General features: G+C 42.0%; 1 protein-coding gene across 1 annotated transcript in view; it reads right to left on the bottom strand.

Annotated features, from left to right (window-relative positions):
• Positions 1 to 10,056: 10,056 nt before the first annotated feature.
• Positions 10,057 to 18,829, bottom strand: part of SGPP2 (sphingosine-1-phosphate phosphatase 2) — a 135,874-nt gene continuing 127,101 nt past the window's right edge. The window contains exon 5 of the mRNA XM_003907999.4: positions 10,057 to 10,775. Coding sequence (XP_003908048.2) covers positions 10,224 to 10,775 — 552 coding nt within the window. The 3' untranslated portion in view covers positions 10,057 to 10,223. The remainder of the gene's footprint in view (positions 10,776 to 18,829) is intronic.

Below are 18,829 nucleotides of genomic sequence, written 5' to 3'. Positions count from 1 at the left end.
CACTGGTCCACAACTATTAATGATATATTCTCCTTTAGTTTCAGGTTCGCTCTAGTTAAAATCATGGCTTAGGGATCATCATATGATAGCCATTGTTGAAGTAGGTGGAACCATTTGTTCTGTCAGCAGCTACCCACCTGGATATTTTTGGGGGTGGCCAAAATTACTTGTAATGAAAAACCCACTAATGCCTAATTGTATATAATTGTATATCCCAGCATGAAAGGGGAAAGATCAACTCCATGCATCATGTAGATGTTTCTGCCCTTGGAAGCAGGAAATGGTAGGAAGAAAAACAGCGTCAGCCGCATTGGAAGAAGCGAACCTTCAGCTCATGAGTCGAGGCTCTGCAGCCAGATCCTCTTATGCTTGTCCCTGGTGAAGCATTTGAACTGGAGCCAGGGCAGTCTGTGAGTACTGCCAAAAGCCTTTATTACAGAAGATGCACACCTTCTTAGTAAAAACTGGGAGCTGTAGTATTAAAGTGAAAATTAAATGGAATTGATTTTTGTTCTAGCTTAGAAACTTAAATTCTACCACTACAGCCTGACAGTCCTGCAGTGCTCTTCTGGTTTTTGTTTGTTTGTTTTTTCAGATGGAGTCTTGCTTTGTCACCCAGGCTGGAATGCAGTGGGGCGATCTTGGCTCACTGTAGCCTCCACCTCCTGGTGGAGGTGTTCTCCTGCCTCAGCTTCCCGAGTAGCTGGGACTACAGGCGTGCACCACCATGCCTGGATGATGTTTGTGTTTTTAGTAGAGACAGGGTTTCACCATGTTGACTAGGCTGGTCTCGAACTTCTGACTTTAGGCAATCTGCCCACCGGTGCCTCCCAAAGTGCCGGGATTACAGGCGCCTGGCCTACTCTTCTGTTTTTATTTTTGAATTGCTTTTCTTTCACATTTTAATTTTTTTGGTTTAATAATGGTATGAGAGTAGGAATTCTCCCTGATATGTAGGGTGAAAACAGTTGAGTTTCAGAGAGATCAATAATTTACTTAGAAGTCACATAGCCAATAAATGAGTTTGAGACACTATATAAGAGTGACTTGGAGTCTACAGCCCACTCACTGATTTGCATTATTTATTTATGCAAAAGTAAATAATGGGACTTTCTACACTTAATATAAAAATAATGGAAAACAAAAAGTTAAAACTTGTTAAGTCCAATACTTTAAAAAACCTGTTCAAACTATGGTCTTTCTGAGCTAATCTACCTTTCTTCCTTCTGATTCCCTAAAGTAACTAATCACTGTTAACAATTTAGCCTGTATTGTTTCCTTAGTTTGGACATTTTCCTTGATTTGTACAGTCAGCCACACACAACTCCTCCCATTTTTTGGGGGGTCATGCTCTACATACTGGTTTGCAACAAGTTTTGTTTTTTATTTTATATATCTCTCATGACATTTCACTTAATATGTCCCATTTTTTCAGGTCAGTGCCTATAGACCTATCTCATTCTTTTAAATGAGGTAATATTCTATTGTACAGATGTCCATAATAGTTCAATTATTCCCCTGTTGGTGGACATTCAGTCATTTCCAACTGTTTGAAGTTATAAACACTGCTTCAATGAACCCCCCATCCTGCAAAATAGCACGGCTTAGGGTCCCAAGGAAAACCAGTCCTAATAGGTGCAAGACTGTATAAATATTCACTTTTGACAGACACATTCAGAGATGCATAGAGTTCATTAGATATTTCTTTGATGTGACGTTTGTACTTGAACAATATATTATTCCAGTACCTTACATCTTAGATGTAGAAGTCGCTAGGTCAAAGGATGTGTTTTAAATGTAAAACATGTTGAATGACTAGTCTTACATTTTAAACAGGAGTAATCTACTACAAACTAGCCAGCCTAACCACTACCCCTGCTCTCAGCGATGATGGGCTCATCAGCTTGGTGAGAGAGAACATTGCTCACAATCTTGCTTCTCAATCTTAATCTGTTTGTGCTTGATGTTTTGTGTAACATCACTAACCCTAATACTTGAGTATTGACTTTGACCCTTCTGACCATTTTATCCAAAAGCAGAAAGATAGCCTTCAAGGGACACCATTGCCTTAAGCAGAATATGCTATCCAACTTCTGGCTTGTAATGTTATTAGGGCCTTGAATAACTTTTATATTATTATGGACTGAATGTATCCCCACAAATTCATGTTGACCCTCTGACCTCCAGTGTGATGGTCTTTGGAGATGAGGCCTTTGGCAGGTGATTAGAGCTAGATGAGGTCATGAGAGGGGGGCCCTCATGACCAGCTCAGTGGCCTGATAAGAAACATCAGAGAGCTTGCCCTGTTTCTTTGCCTACCTGGCGCACACATACAGGAGAGGTGGCGTGACCACACAGCAACATGGTGGCCACTAGCAAGCTTAAAGAGGGATCAGAATGAAACCTATTTTGCTGGCACCTTGATCTTGGACTTCCAGCCTCCAGAACTGTGAGAAATAAAATTCTTTTATTGAAACCACCCAACCTGTAGTCTTTCGTTGTGACAGTCCCAGCAAACCAGAACACATTATTGAAAACTTGCATTGAAAAAGTAGAGAGTGGCATGCATGATAAAATTCAAGGCAGCAGTACACCTCTGGGACAGTCTGCAACAGTTCCCTAATCTGCCTGTATCCATGAGTGCACATAGGAATGAAGCCTCCTGGGCTTCCAGTCTGCAGCGTCTCTGTTAATGGAAACCTGATGGGTGCCGCTGTGAGTGGGGCCAGTTATGCACAGTACTCACTAAACACAGATCATTTTAGCCTTCCTAGTCAGCCACTAATAAAAAGACGCTGAAGTATCCTGAAGGTGAGAGAGAGATTTCCACCATGCCTCAATACAAACCCCAGTCTGGGCCTCCGCGTGACAGGTGTCGTGCCTAGTGTTTTGCACAGGTCATCTCAGAGCCCTGACCAGAGCCCATGTAGGGAACACGACCTGCTTGGATAAAAGAAGGGCTGCCAAACGACTGTGCTTGACAAATGGGCCAGGCAGCAAGAAGGGCAACGCAGACGCAAAGCGGTTTGAGTCCACGCTGTCTACTGCATGTTCAGGTATTCTCTGCTTTGACTTTCTAGTAGGCAGAAAGGATGACTATGAATATTGTAGCTAGACTGTGAGTTGAATAAATATCTCCAACAAAGGGTCTAATTGAATTATGTCTGACCAAAGCCCTGTAGGTTTTTTTTCTTCCGATGTGACTAATGGAGTGTGCTGAGGATATAAAGGGTCACATAAACTTTCATTCGCCATCTCTAAAGGGGTTTAAGCCTACTGCTTATTTCTATTGAAGAAAGGCGGAAAAGAACAGAATCTCCATGAGAAAACATTTGAAGGCTGGGTATGGTGGCTCATGCCTGTAATCCCAGCACTTTGGGAGGCTGAGGTAGAAGTGAGATCTCTAAAAGAAGCCAAAGGTTAGTGAAAGCCTGGGCAACATATAAACTCATCTACCACCCCAACCAAAAAAAAAAATATATATATATATATATATATATATATGTATATCAAATAAAATTAGCTGGAGCTTGTGGTGGTGTGTGGCCTGCTTGGCACCATGTGAGGCCAGGATTACCACTCCAGCCATAGGGTGACACAGTGAGACCCTGTCTCAAAAAAAAAAGAAAACATTTGGGGAAGAATCCATCACATGAGGAGTGCTGGTGAGGCTGTGAGAGAGAGCTGCTGCATACACCGCTGGAATCAGAGACTTGGAGACATGAAGTCAATCTGGCCTTCTAGGCGGAAAGGTGAAGATGTGGAGAAAATGTGCCTGGTTGATATCAAACCTGATAGCAAAAGAAATGTTCTGCTTTCCACATGTCACAGCTTTTTGTCAGGCATAAAATACGCCTGTCCCTACAATAACCAACTGCTTAGGGCTGACAAGAAACCAGCTGTGACACACAGAATAAACAGTCACCTTTGTTGCTGGAAAGGTACTGAGAAAAAGCCGCACTGGAGATAGGTGGGATTAACTAGAGTTTTTTTTTTTTTTTTTTTTTTTGAGATGGAGTCTCACGCTGTGTCACCCAGGCTGGAGTGCAGTGGCGCGATCTCGGCTCACCGCAAAACTAGAGATTTTTTGGCGTGAGTCTTGGGCAGAACATTTAAACAAAGGAGAACTTGGGTGACACTGGGGCAGATGACACAAGATAGCCAGACAGAGGTGCCCCTTAAGCAAATCACGTAGGTGAGATGACTTGTGCAAAACACTAGGCACAAGGCCTGTCACGTGGAGGCCCAGACTGGGGTTTGTATTGAGGCATCGTGGAAATCTCTCTTTGATATTCAGGATACTTCAGCGTCTTTTTATTGGTGGCCAGTTAGGAAGGCTAAAATGGTCTGTGTTTAGTGAGCACTGTGCATAATTGGCTCCACTGACAGTGGCACCCATCAGGTTTCCACGTGACAGAGACACTGCAGACTGGAAGCCCAAGAGGCTTCACTCCTATCCGCACTCATGAATACAGGTAGATTACAAGACTCTTGCAGGCATGGGCATTAAGGCAGCACCCAATTGTCACCCTGGCTCACCCCCAATGATCTGAGGCCATCTCTGTGTATATTAAAGAGGAATTGACATTTGAACACCTGCATTGGGCAGAACCTGGCTTGCCATAGAGAGAGAGAGTGTTGAGTGTGTGCGTTAAAGAAGCATTACAGAGGAACTCCTAGCTACATCCTTCCTTTTCTTGTTTGTTTTTGTATGCCTTATAGACAGGCGTGGAAAAAGAATTACTATTTTTGGTTTTGTATGGCTCCCTGTCTCATGTGGCTACAGTTTTAAGACTTTAACATTCTCTTCATGGCCCACATTTAACTGTGATGTCTTCTTAATGTGCATTCTGTAAATATCCAAGTCTGTACTACAGGTGTGTCTCATTTTAAGAAAAAAATTGGATGCATGGTGTGCACAGAGTCACCTATTAAAGTCTTATGTTCACAGAAATGAAGAATCAAAATTTTAACTTGAATTTTAATGGGAAACCCATACGTGCAGTTAAAATTCAAGTTAAATCAAAACACAAGCAGCTTTGAGGAAAACATCTCTTGTCTCAAATGAGATAGGTGTATATTGCTGTTCCACTTGGCTCTTGGGTAGCCTCTTGGAGGATGAGGGCTTCATTCACAATCATTAAATAAAGATTTGGAGCATTTTGAAGTTCCCTGAAGAGCCAGGATCATGGTAAAATATTTTTAAAATGAAGTTTCACATGACGACTTCAGGGAACTGAGCAAAGAGAAGACTGAGGAAGGGAGTGAGCATGAAGGACACAGAAGGAGGTCCCAGCTGTTGGTCATGTCCACCAAGAGAGGAACAAGAAGGACGAGAATGACGCTGTGCATGCAGAGATGGCAGAGGGGGAAGGTGCGCGGGCTGACTGGTGAGTACAGTTAACCCTTGAACAAGATGGGTTTGAACTGTACATGTTCAGTGGCATATGGATTTTCTCCTGCCTCTGCCAACCCCGACACAGTAAGAACAACCCTTCCTCTCCCCTCTCTTCCTCTTTCTCCTCCTCCTCAGCCTCCTCAACATGAAGATGATGAGGATGAAGACTTTCGTGATGATCCTCTTCCACTTAATGAAGGGTAAATGTATTTTCCTTATGATTTTCTTAACATTTTCTTTTCTCTAGTTTACTTTATTGTAAGAATACAGTATGTAATGCCTATAACATATGAGATATGTGGTAATCTGCTTGTGCCATCAGAAAGGCTTCCCATTTACGGCAGACTATTAGTCGTTAAGTTTTGGGGGAGTTGTAAGTTATATGCATTTTTACTACATAGGAGGTTGGCACACCTGAGCTCCGAGTTGTTGAGGGGGCAACTGTATTTCAATGAGGAGTGATGAAAGGAGTCTGTGAAGTTACCTCTGGACGTCACCCCCCTGGGAGGGGCTTCGCACACTTCTCGTTCATGTGGTTTGATTTCGCAGTGTCACAGCCCTGTGCTCATCCTTTATTACACCACCATCACTGTTAGTCTTACAATCACCAACATGGTTTGGTTTTTTCTTGTAAGAGCCGGAGGTGTTTGGGAAGTGCCTCAGACAAGCTGTTCTGTAGCCATGGAGTACCATCTCCTACCTACTTCCTGTCACATTCCCTGTGCAAACCCCATCTGTTCTCTAAACCTCGCTCATGCAGTCTCCCCCTCCTCCCAGTTCCCATGTCGTCATTTTCTCTTCCCTACAGCCTTAACCCTTTGGCTCTTGAATTGTAATTCTCTGCTGCTGTGTCTTCTCTGTCCTGCGAAAACCGCACAGGATAGGTTGGAGCGTTACATCTCCTACGTCCTGCGCGAAGTACAAATAGAGTCCTAGGTCTGCCCTTGCAAATAAGAAGCAGTGTCAACTGTGTGTACCATCGCAAATAGCAAGTTTGGGATGCTTAAAGGCAGAGCAGATCATTGCAGTGATAGGCTGTGAATTTGAATTACGGTTGTGTTTATTTGGTTCAGCTGATAGAGAACTCATCTCTAAAAACCTTTCACTTACCTTAACTAGCAAAACTTACAACAATTTACCTTTCAAAACATAGTGACATTTAACTCCATATAAGGTAAAAGGAGGTTCTTTAGTATCATGGAGTAGAGGAGGGGCTTTAAGGATGCCAACATGCCACTTCTTTCCTGTTACCACATCTGTGGGCCCTCCGTGGCTCGCCAACATTTGCACATGATTGGATTATGACAAAAACAGAGAATTATGTAGCCTGCCTCTTATTTTTGTCCCCTTTTCAACTCAGGTCCAGTGAACTCAGAGAAAAAGGTCTACGTTAAGAAAAAAATCCAAGGAAACAGAACACTGGCTTTTAAAGCATTTAATAAGTCAAAATCAAATAAAAGTGATTTTAAAAAGAATAAATTTACATACGGTACATAAGCAAGACAGCTGAAGGTTTCTAAAATAGAAATCTGGCGCATATGGCCTGAAAACACCACGTGCTTTGATTACACTCAGGAAGCATGAGTTGCCTATTTGGGTGAGAAAATCCCATGTTACAGTGAGATCACTGGGCATGTTTTAGAGTAATTCCAGCCACTGCCATGTAAGTGTTTTTAATTCAGGGGTGCCTTCTACGTTTTCATCTTCTGAATATATTGTGACGGTGCAGGTTTGAGCAAAACTGGCATGAAATGAGAGCTGTTTTAGATGAAGATTGCAAGATGGATGGCTTGGCCCACAGTGGCAGTGGGTTGGGGGTGGAATGTGGACAATTAGGATAAAGGCATGTCATTCTATCTGACTCCTGGAGGGGCAGATAATCCTGGGGGCTTTGGTGTCACAGTTCCCAAAAGCAAGTTTGGCCAGACCGTAGGCTTACATTGTGATGAGCTTGCCTTTTAAATTAATCTTCAAGACGCCAGATCAAGAGAGGGACCGTGGACCTAGACTGAAGCCAGACCAGTAGGGGGCGCTCCTTCCCCAGCGAGAAACTCCAAATGTCTTGAAAGGCGCTGAACCATACCCTTTGAAGGGGCATGCAATGGTGTGAGAGTGAGAGAGGATTTAACAGAGCAAAGTGCTGTGTGAGAAATGAATGGAAGAGGGCTAGCAAGGCAAGAGTGTGAATCAGGTAATGCCTTTTTTTTCCCCGATCAATTATTTTCTGATTCTACACCACAGAGCAGGAGTGCTCAAAAACTGAGGTTGGCATCACCAATATATACTTTTCATTCTCCAGTTGCAGTAATCAGATACTTAAAAAGTGACCAACCTATGACAAATCGTTGACTCATTCTTTAATGTGCTGTGGCTGATATAGTCAGCCTCAACCCAAATTAGGTAAGGACAGCCTTAAATATATCAGTATAGCTGATCGGCCTTCCTATTGTTGGGACTTAAAAATAGAGACAGCAGTAAAAATTATGTATATGATATGTATATCATATATATGAGATGCCAGCACCCACTGCTGTGACAATGATCACAATCCCTCTTTTTAAAAGATACACGTGGGAAAAGCTGATCCTTTTGTCAGTTGACTTCAGACAAGTCAACCACAATTATTTTGTGTAGATATCCGGTGTTGTGAACTCTGGCTGGGCAGCCGTGCGGATGGAAATACAGAAAAGTGCCTCATCCAGCTGACAGCCACTGCTCTGCAGGGGCAGATGCAGGCTGGGAGTACCTGCAAGCTAAGGCCCTTCCCCTGAGTTGTGCTGCAAATACTGGGCAGAATTTGATGTAAAAGCAGTCAAATGGCAGGTCATCTTGATCTTTGCCTTCTAACTATAATAAATGTGAGAAGAATTTTAAGTAAAAACAGGATGTTTTGCTAGAAATTATTAAGAAATTGGAATGCTAAGTTACATACTAAATATCGTCACAACCATAAAGCTGTAGAACATATTTGAAATAAAGAAAAATGTGATTTTTCAGTTTTAACACGTTAAGAGCCTCTGTAACTTTTAAGGATGCTAATTTTTTCCGAGTATGCACATGGTGATGATGTGTTGGGTTGGTAAAGCACTGGCTTCAGTCCTACAGGCACTACACCTCAATGGATACTTTGTTAACGATAGTTACACTAACTTTAAAAACAGTTCTTGATACCCGTTCCTTATTCTTAGGAACTGAAGAGGAGGGAACTCTAAGGAGGGAACTCTAGTGTTTGCATAATCATCGCCTTCCAATGTTAAGAGGACTCACCCTAGTAGACTTAATGGGCTTTGTATTTGGTTGGCTTTTTTTCCCTAGAGACACTAAAGTTGTTCTTGCATTCATTACCCTTAAAATTGCCAAGAGATAAGAGGTGGGAAGACAAAAAGGGAGCCTGATTCTATTCAGTAGATGAGAAAATAGATTTACAGAAGATAACAGTGAAATTGGAGGAGTTATGTCAGGGAGGCCTTGTCAGGACCAGGCAATGTCAAGGAAGCCTATCCCTTCTTTGTCAGGCTCCAGAAAGGATTGCGTTCATCTGTTCTTCTACGGATCCACTTTCCTAGGCAGATGCCAGTGCCTTCCAGGTTTGTATGAAAGCAAAACACTGCTCACTGCTGACAATGGGCAGAGGGCCTGTCCCAAACCACTAGGAAGCAGGAAAGGGTGAGAATCTCAGTGAATCCCAGATGTATCCACCTGTGCTGAAGGCTAACCCCTAACCTGTCTGGTGAGGTGCGAGCAGCCAGTTTTGTTTCGTGGGTCAGAAGAGTGTGTTAATGGTACCTGGAATCCTGCAAAATCCATGGAAACAAGGAAGAGCAGATCCCTATTTCAGCATGAACACCAGGCCTCATAAGGAAAGCAGGCTTTTCCCCATGACCTCACAGCTCTGCCTCCGCCTTTCATCTCTCACAGTGAGCTTTCTTTCACAGTGGTCTTACCACCCAACCAGTAAGTCTAATTTGATCATAACAAGGAGGAGGCTGGGCACAGTGTCTCATGCCTATAATCCCAGTACTTTGGGAGGCTGAGGTGGGTGGATCGCTTAAGCCCAGGAGTTTGAGACATGCCTGGGCAACATGGCGAAACCGTGTCTCTACAAAAATTAGCTGGGCATGGTGGTCCATGCTTATAGTCCCAGCTACTCAGGAGGCTGAGGCAGGAGGATCGCTTGAGCCCGGGAGGCAGAGTTTGCAGTGAGCTGAGATTGTGCCACTATACTACAGCCTGGAAAACAGCAAGATCCTGTCTTAAACAAAACAAAACAAAACAAAAAAACACCAAATAAATGATAAGGAAGTCACTCTGTCCAAGAAATGCACTTTTATATGGTACCACCCCTTCTCCTGGACCAAGGTTCCTATTTTGGAAATAAGACACCGTGCTAGGCAAGGTTGTAATGGAAAAGAAAGGCTGTATCTCCGGCCTCCCAGATCACCCCATCTCTGTTGGCTCTCCTGAACCCAGTGGGGCTCCTAGCTATTCCTAAGCCAAGCTACAATTCCTGCCAGCCCATGACTAGGTCCAAAGTCCATGCAACAGAAAGAGGAGCAGGGGCCAGGGTGGGGGTGTGCCTTTAAAGATCTAGATTATGGATTTTAGCCTGGGTTCAGCTGTAGCATAACCATTACAGACTAATGACCGCTATGAGATAGTTTTTCCTTTCACACAGCAGCATCATTTATCTGGTAGTAGCAAGACAGCCATATGACTTTGTTGTTGTTGTTGTTAAAGAAAAATAAGTTGTCAAGATTTGCCTACCAATAACTTTCCTACATCTTGGCTCTCATGTCCAGTGGGCTAGTTTCCAACTGTTTGAGACTCAGGGCAATCCCAGAAACCTGTGCAGCATTGGCACAAAGGTTGTAGCGCAGATACCAACAGATGTGTAGGTAACAAACTTGTAAGGCACTTCAATCTCCAGTCTCCGCCTGGCCTCCTTGTTCCTGGTGACCACCTTGAACCATGAGTATAGCACTTGCAGCGAGAGGTTTTGTACAAGCTGACGAACCAAGAGGATCAACACAATTCCCACTGCAAATTTGGTTAGACCCAAAACGAACATATCAGTGGTGAGCGGTGGGATGTTCTGAATGACAGGGAGAGGTTCAGCAGGCTGGGATACAAGCTGGAAGGAGTGGTTGATCCAGAATCCTATGGTCACTCCAGCCCCAGCAGCCAGAATGGTGGTGGTGTCCGCCCGGGTTGGGCTGTAGTAATCAGAAACAGGGTAATTGTAACACAGGAAGAATGGCACAACTATGACACACACGGGGAAGAGGGGGCTGGCTGAGTCCAGGCGGTCAATGAAGGTCCAGGCAGGGTAGGTGAGGACGATGAGGAGTGCGGTGATCAGGACGCCACCCAGCACATCCTTTGGGAAGGAGAGAAAAGAACAGTGTGAACCAATGAGTGTTTCCTTGTATACAGGTATAATTTGAGTCAAATATGGTTAGTTTGATATTTAAAACACAATTTTTGCATTGTTTTATTTTACAGTACATGTTCAAAGAAAGTGTAAAGTTGTAAAAATTTGAAGTGAAAATGGGAAAAAATGCTTCCAGCAACCATACTACTCATGTTACGTATCTTCTTTCACCTTTTTTACCTTTTGGAATAAATTCTGTATTTGTTTTCTTAATGAATAACTGTAATCTCATTGTCCTTCAAACTTATATAAATCTAGTATTTTGACACTTATATCACAAATACTGTCACCATCTTCACAGAGGTGTCACCATCCCTTCTTGGCAGGTGGGGGTTGGGCTGCAGGCTGGCTGAAGGGGGAAGCTCGCAGCTGGGGGAGCCAAATGTACACAGCAAGCACATCATTGTTATGTAGAGGACATGTTCCTTTGGTGTGGTTTGAGGAGACATTTGGATGTGGTAGCACCAAAATTCTTCTGCATCAGCCTTGGCACTACTACCCCGCCTTCAGAGACAGGATTTCAAACAGTGTGCATACAATTTCTTTGAGCAGTTGTACCATGCTTTATTTAATTAATCCCATTCTTTAGAACAGTAGCTTGCTTTCTTCCATTGCCTCCTCCCTTTCCTGCTTAAAATATCTTTAACTCCTTGATGTCCCACATGTCCCTCTTTCCTTAGTCTTCTCTTTGCACCATATAATTAATCAATTTTTAGTTTCAATACCTAGAGTTAAGCACTTTCCCTAAGTTTGCATGTTTCCATATATTCTTTTTTTCCTATATGTATAATAGAATTCTAAGGCTTGGTCTTGCTTTTTCTAATAACTTCATTATTTATTTCTCTTGTTTAGTGTCTAATACAATGATATCTGATTTGGATAAACAATGGGTGAGAATTAGATCTTAGAAATAATCACTAAGGCAACAGCAAGTTTCACAGATTAGGGGGTATCCATCCATCTATCCTTCATAGAGTGGCCATGTATGAGTGCCTACTGTTTGCCAAGCACAGTGCTAGAGGATCCAGGTGAACCAAACACACACCATCCCCACCTGTCCTGGACCTCACGGTCTGGTAGACAGGAGTTACAAGTATTTCAGGGGATGGTCCCTGGGGGCTGGAAAGGAGAGAGTGAACACAGGCAGGAGCCGCTGCACAGGGCCTAGGGTGCCCATACCGCGGTACTTGCATCCATGGGAGCAGCCTGAGGCCTGGTATCTCTCTCATGGTAGCAACCTGGGTTTCAGGTGGTGGCCATGGTGGGGAGGGCGGGGCAGGGGAGGAGTCAGGGTGAGAGAGTGGATTTATCAAATCAATCGATCCGTTATTCCGAAATCGATCAAAATGCAAGTGATCAATCAAAATAAATGAAAGAAAGTCGTCGAAAAATAAAATCGATCAAAAGAGGCATCAAAATCGATCAAAAAATAAAATCGATAAAATAAAAATCGTCAGAAAAAGTCGTCGAAAAATAAAAATCGTCAAAATAAAATCGATCAATAAATCGTCAAAAAATCGTCGAAAATAAATGATCAAATAAAATCGTCAGAAAAATAAAGTCGAAAAATAAAATCGTCAAAATAAAATCACATCACGTCGTCATAAATCCATCGTAGTCGGCATCGTCAAATAAAATCTTCCGGAACTGCCTGCCTCTCAGAGGAAGAGTTGAGTGTCCTCACCGCCTCCACTATCCCCTCAGGCTTCACCATCTCTGCAGCCTCCCTCCCTGTGGTGTCTTTTCTTCGGTGTATGAATATGCACTGATATTGCCTTAATTTTGGGGAAAACAAATCCTTCATTTAGGCTTCCTGGTTACCAAAATTGAGCCAAACTCTTTGGGTTTTCTACACGTGTTGCCTCCAGTCTCTCAACTTGATGTGCAGCTGCTTCTAAGCTCCTGCACTCAGATGATACGCCACTCTCAAAGGCCACTCACTGGACATTCATTGGCTGTTTCTTCAGCATCTAAGTCTTCCAACAGCCCCATATTTCCCCTTGGGGATCCATGAGGTTCCGGGAAATTATAGAGTTGAAGCACATGACATAGGTAGGCCAATCAATGCACTGAATTCCTTTCATAATGAATAGTGCAGGGGTAATCTTGTGACCTTGCTGCAACAATCAGGATGAACTGTAGGCCTGTTATTTGGAATTCTTGGAGACAGATGCTCTGTCTCTCTCTTGACATTGTGCTCTGGGATTTAAACCCTTTACTTATCAGACCTTTAAAATTCAGCTTTTATTAATGTTACCCTAAAATAGCCGAAATCTTCTGTGACCTCTCAGAAGTCTCTTTCTCGATTTCTTCCTTTACCTCTTCCTCTTTCCACATCCTAAACATGGGCATTTGTACAGATTCTGTCTTCAAGCCTTGCGTGTTTCTCTCGAGTTCACATAGCTCCCTGGCTTCGTCTCTCCATTCCCTATCAGTGTGCCTCTCAAATCCACATCTTTGAGCCTCTCTCTCAAAATTGAGGCCCGCATTTTTTAATTGAATGCTAAACATTTCCATCTGGATGTCCTGTCATCTCCCTTAAACCAAGTTTTCTAAAATAAAAATCAACAACCACCAAAAAGAAAAATGGATAAAAGAAATGAGCAGATAACAGAAAAGGAAATATAAATGTCTCTTAAATGTACGAAAATATCCCTAAGCTTACTCATAATAAAGTATGAAAATTATACTAGGGGAGAAACTAAAACTTATGTTCCCACAAATAATGGTACATGCATGCTTATAGCAGTTTTATTAATAATCAGCCCAAACTGGAAACAACTCCAATGCTCAGAATGGGTGAACGGGTAAATCAACTGTGATACTTCTCAGCAGTAAAAAGCAACACACTACTGATGTGTGCAACAGCTTGGATGAAACCTCCAGGAAATTATGCTGAACCGAAGAAGTCAAGCTCCAAGGGATACACACTGTGTGGTTCTATTTAGATAACATTCTCGAAAAGATAAAACCATAGTGATGGAGAATTGATCAGCAGTTGCCTAGGGGTTTCGGGGTGGGGGTAGGTTGTGACTCCAAAGGGATGGGAGGAGGGAGGTTTGAGGATGATGCGACTGTTCCTTATTTTAGTAGGGGTCACTCAGATCAATACATGTATTAACATTCATGGAACTTTATGCCAAACACAAAGTCAATTCTACTGTTAATTTTTAAATTAAAATTTCAAAATAGATTTCAGACACATAAACAAAAACTAAAAAGCTAGTGGGCTCTTTTGTTGCCACTGAATGCCCACTGCTGTCTGCAAAGCAGGCTCTGGACCCCTGGCGAGGTTCCCAGTATAGCTGCTCCCTCCTCCACCTTCCCACACAAACCATGCAGAGAATGGACTCCTCGCCTGTCCCTGCTGACAGAGATGCAGAGGTTTAACATTCTGTTAATGAAACTGTAGGGGCGAACTGGGAGGCACTCTTTTTCATTAATCATATGAATGCAAAATGGTATAACATTTATGGGGAGGAGCCTGTCAATAGCTTTAAAAATTACACATTTATTTATCCTCCAGCCCAACAATCTCATTCTGGGACTTGACCTTAGAGATATAACTGCTCACGTTTAAAAGGAGATACTTACAAGGTATCTGTTGTAGTATTGTTTGTAATAGCAACACACTGGAAATAACCCAGGTTCCATCTATAGAGGACTAAATTTTACTATGATATAGCCATGCAGTGGAATACTATGCCGCTGCAAAAAGAACGAGGAAGCTCTGACAAGAAATTTTAAAAAGCAAGGTACAGAACAGTGTATACAGTATATTACCATTTCCGTTTTTAAAAGCTGGGCAGGTACAGAGATACCTTTCACCTGAATACACAGAGGCGCTACTTGGATGGCTGGGGACAGTCAGGAGGAGACTTTTCACAGGATGCCCTGTGTACCTTTTGAATTTTGTATCATGTGAATACAGTACCTCTTTTTAAAAAGTAAGATAAAATTCAGTCTCTCCTCTTCCAAACAGTATCTGCCTTTCAACTTCACATGAGTGGGATCTCAGGACCCTCACTGTGTCCTCCACACAGGATGGTGTGATACGATCTCACTCCCAAAGCTCTGAGGGCATTTTGTTTGTGTGATTTTAAAGGCATAAGAATTCCGAGGGAAGGAGGAGAGCCAGGTGAATGAGCTTCACACTGCAAACAGGCCTCTCCTCTCTTGTGGGGGACAGAAGATTCTCCCACTCAGATCGTCTCCCAGGCAGCTCCACTGGACTCAAGTGTGTGCCCTAATGAAGCCTGGAAGATAAAAAGTCATTTTACCTAAATTTATAATGCACAGAGCTAAATAATGCTGCTTTGAGACTTCCCTGGCAGAGGGACCTCCAAAGGGACGAATCCTTTCTTCCTCATACCCCTAGGCCACACTGCCCTGATGGTTATTTCAATGGCAAATGTTCTCAGAGTTTAGTGTGCATTGGAATCTCCTAGGAAGATGGTTAAAATGCAGATTCAGGGTACTGCCCTCTGATTGTGATCAGAAGTGTGGCCCAGGAGTCTACATTTTAACACCACAAGGTAATTCTGATGTCATGAGTCTAAATAGAAAACTCGGAAATACTAGCATAGAGGTTTACAAAGTCTTCTATGACATGGGTTTCATTAATCCTGTCATTCCAGGTTTTCTCTCACTTTCCCATCAGAACTTTCTGCCCCACTCACATAGGTCTATTTGCTTTTCCCAAATATGCCTAATACAATTTTAGGGTCAAAATTTTGCATTTGTGTTATGTACAGCACACTTTAACCACCTCCATCAAGGTCTTATTGGTGTGTCTAAGGCTACATTTAAAAGCTACTTCCTTTCTAAAATATCTTCATGTATTAACACAGTTGGAACCAACCTTTCTCTTGCTTTCTCCCTGAACCGAATGTGAAGGCACTTGCTGAATGTGACTACAAAAGCCCTTCCTTGCATTGCGTTTTGCTGTTGCTGTGTGTTACCTGCCTTTCCGCTACGTTGATTATAGGGTCTGATCAGCAAGGTCGGGGCCTTTGCATTATTCCACAAAGCTCCTAGCCTAGTGCCTAACACATAGTCGACATTGAGTTACAGGCATTGGGACACTGGAATGCCTTTCTCTGTTTTTGTCTTTTTTAAATGTTTTATTTCCATAGGTTATTGGGGAACAGGTGGTGGTTGGTTACATGAGTAAGTTCTTTTTTTGTTTGTTTGAGACGGAGTTTCGCTCTTGTTGCCCAGGCTAGAGTGCAATGGTGTGATCTCAGCTCACCACAACCTCCGCCCCTCAGGTTCAAGTGATTCTCCTGCCTCAGCCTCCTGAGTAGCTGGGATTACAGGCAAGCACCACCATGCCCGGCTAATTTTGTATTTTTAGTAGAGACAGGGTTTCTCCATGTTGGTCAGGCTGGTCTCAAACTCCTGACCTCAGTTGATCTGCCCACCTCGGCCTCCCAAACTGCCAGGATTACAGACGTGAGCCACCACGCCCGGCTTGAGTAATTCTTTAGTGATGATTTGTGAGATTTTGGTGCACCTAACACCCAAGCAGTATACATTGCACCCAATTTGTAGTCTTTTATCTCTCACCCTCTTCTCATCCTTTCCCCAAGTCCCCAGAGTCCTTTGTGTCATTCAAAACCATAACGCAATACCCCTTATTCCTGCAAAAATGGCCATAATCAAAAAATTAAAAAAGAATAGATGTTGGCTCGGATGCGGTGAACAGGAAACACTTCTCCACTGCTGGTGGGAATGTAAACTAGTACAACCACTATGGAAAACAGTGTGGAGATTCCTTAAAGAACTAAAAGTAGAACTACCATTCGATCCCACTACTAGGTATCTACCCAGAGGAAAAGAAGTCATTATACGAAAAAGATATTTGCACACTCATGTCTATAGCAGCACAATTCGCAATTGCAAAAATGTGGAACCAACCCAAATGCCCATCAGTCAACCAGTGGATAAAGAAACTGTGGCATATATACAATGGAATACTACTCAGCCATAAAAACAAATGAATTAATGGCACTCACAGCACCCTGGATGAGATTGGAGACTAGTATTCTACGTGAAGTAACTCAGGAATGGAAAACCAAACATTTTATGCTCTCACTCAAAAGTGGGAGGTAAACCATGAGGATCCAAAGGCATAAGAATGGAATGCCTTTCCCTTATCCCAATTATCTATAATACTTAGTACCCATTGTTTCAATATATAAATAAAAATCTGTCTTCCTTTCCTCTGTCTTCCTTTGTAATTGCTGATTTATAACCAAATTCTCAGACATCTGGTTGGAATATTTTTTATAAATGAATTCTGTTCATCTTCAATGCATCAGGAGACTAGACTATTATGGTTCATAGCCCCAGCATTTGAGGCAAAAGTAATTTTAGTCAATATGGCTGTTGGTGAGATTTTCAGCCATAAAGGTGACATTATAATAAAGACACATAGGTATTTTTGTAAGGAAAATGCTTGGACTCTAGCTAATGAGCTTTCTAATATCAGTCTCTAAATTTCTTATAATAAAATTATTCCCAACAGTTTCTAAAAATAAAGACTATAAATACTTGAAAATTTGAAAACAACCTTTTAGTTTTTTTTTTAAGCTACTAAATTCAGAGAAACTATGAAAGCTCACAAAATATCTGTCTTTGAACTGAATCTGTTGTTTTTATTTTTTTGCATATTCAAAGTTAGGAGGTGACTTCTTTGGAGATGCACAGTGCTTGGCACAGTATGTGAGGCCAGAGGGAAAATGGTTGATGGTTTTACAGGACAGCAGAGGCAAGCTATAGGGCAGATGACCGTGTAACAGAGGGAAAAAATGGGGATAATTGTCCTGAATGGGTGGATTTGAGAGATGGGGAGAAGAGAGGAAACAGTGCAGACGGTTGATAGGGAATATATGAAATATATGGAAGACAGATAAAGAGAATGGTGCAAAACGCATGATAAGGGAAAGATACAAGAGCAAAAATGGTGAGAATAAATATTCTTTACTTTGCAAAGAACAAATGTAAATCTCCTTCCCATAGAGAAATATAACTAGACTACAAAGTATACAAAATATACAGCATGTTCAAACACCGAGACCCAGTGATTCCACTCCTAGGAACTGATTCTAAGAAAAGAACCAGAGACGATAATAAGGCTGCTCATGAAGTTTACATACAGGGATGATTTTTGTTGGGTTATTTCAGCTCATGCCATTTAAATCCAAAAAGTAACACATGCTGCATTACAGAAACATCAGAAACAAGCAAAAATGCATAAAGTATGGAACATACATCATAATAAGAAAGAAGCTAGAACGATAAATCAAGCATATTATGCTGCTTACACCAAAAATGAGATAAAAACCATGCTGTGCTGCTTTCTTATTTAATAATATAGCAGGAACATTTTCCATTTGAAAAGACAAATTTCTGCAACCTCATTTTCTATAGTTTCAAGGTAACCATAAGTGAGATGTTTTAAACAGAATACAAGCTTTACAGAAAGGATGATCCTAATTTTATATAAGTATATACTTGTAAGCATGGATAAAATGTCAGAAGGAAATAAAAATGTTAAGAGTCATTTCTTCTCTGTGTTGTGACATTACAAATGACTATTATCTTCTCTACACTCCAGGATCTTCCAGATTTTCTAGTCAATACTTGTTACTTTTATTATAATAAAATGAAATCAAGGAGAAAAAAATCAAAATGTGAAAATCAGAATGTTTCAAAACAGACTAAAGTAGAAATGATTGTTTATAATTTTCATATCATGCCAAAAAAATGAAATACCCTTAAGAATCTATATAATAACATACCATTCCTCCGTGATCCAAGTAACTTTTAAAATAAAGGCATAGGCCAAGCATGGTGGCTCACGCCTGTAATTCCAGCATTTTGGGAGGCTGAGGTGGGCGGATCACAAGGTCAGGAGTTCAGGACCAGCCTGGCCAATATGGTGAAACCCCATCTCTACTAAAAAATACAAAAAGCCGGACGTGGTGGTGTGTGCC

The sequence above is a fragment of the Papio anubis genome, chromosome 10 (genome assembly GCF_008728515.1).
Source record: "Papio anubis isolate 15944 chromosome 10, Panubis1.0, whole genome shotgun sequence".
NCBI classification, from domain to species: Eukaryota; Metazoa; Chordata; class Mammalia; order Primates; family Cercopithecidae; genus Papio; species Papio anubis.
This window is presented reverse-complemented; position numbering and strand designations above follow the sequence as displayed.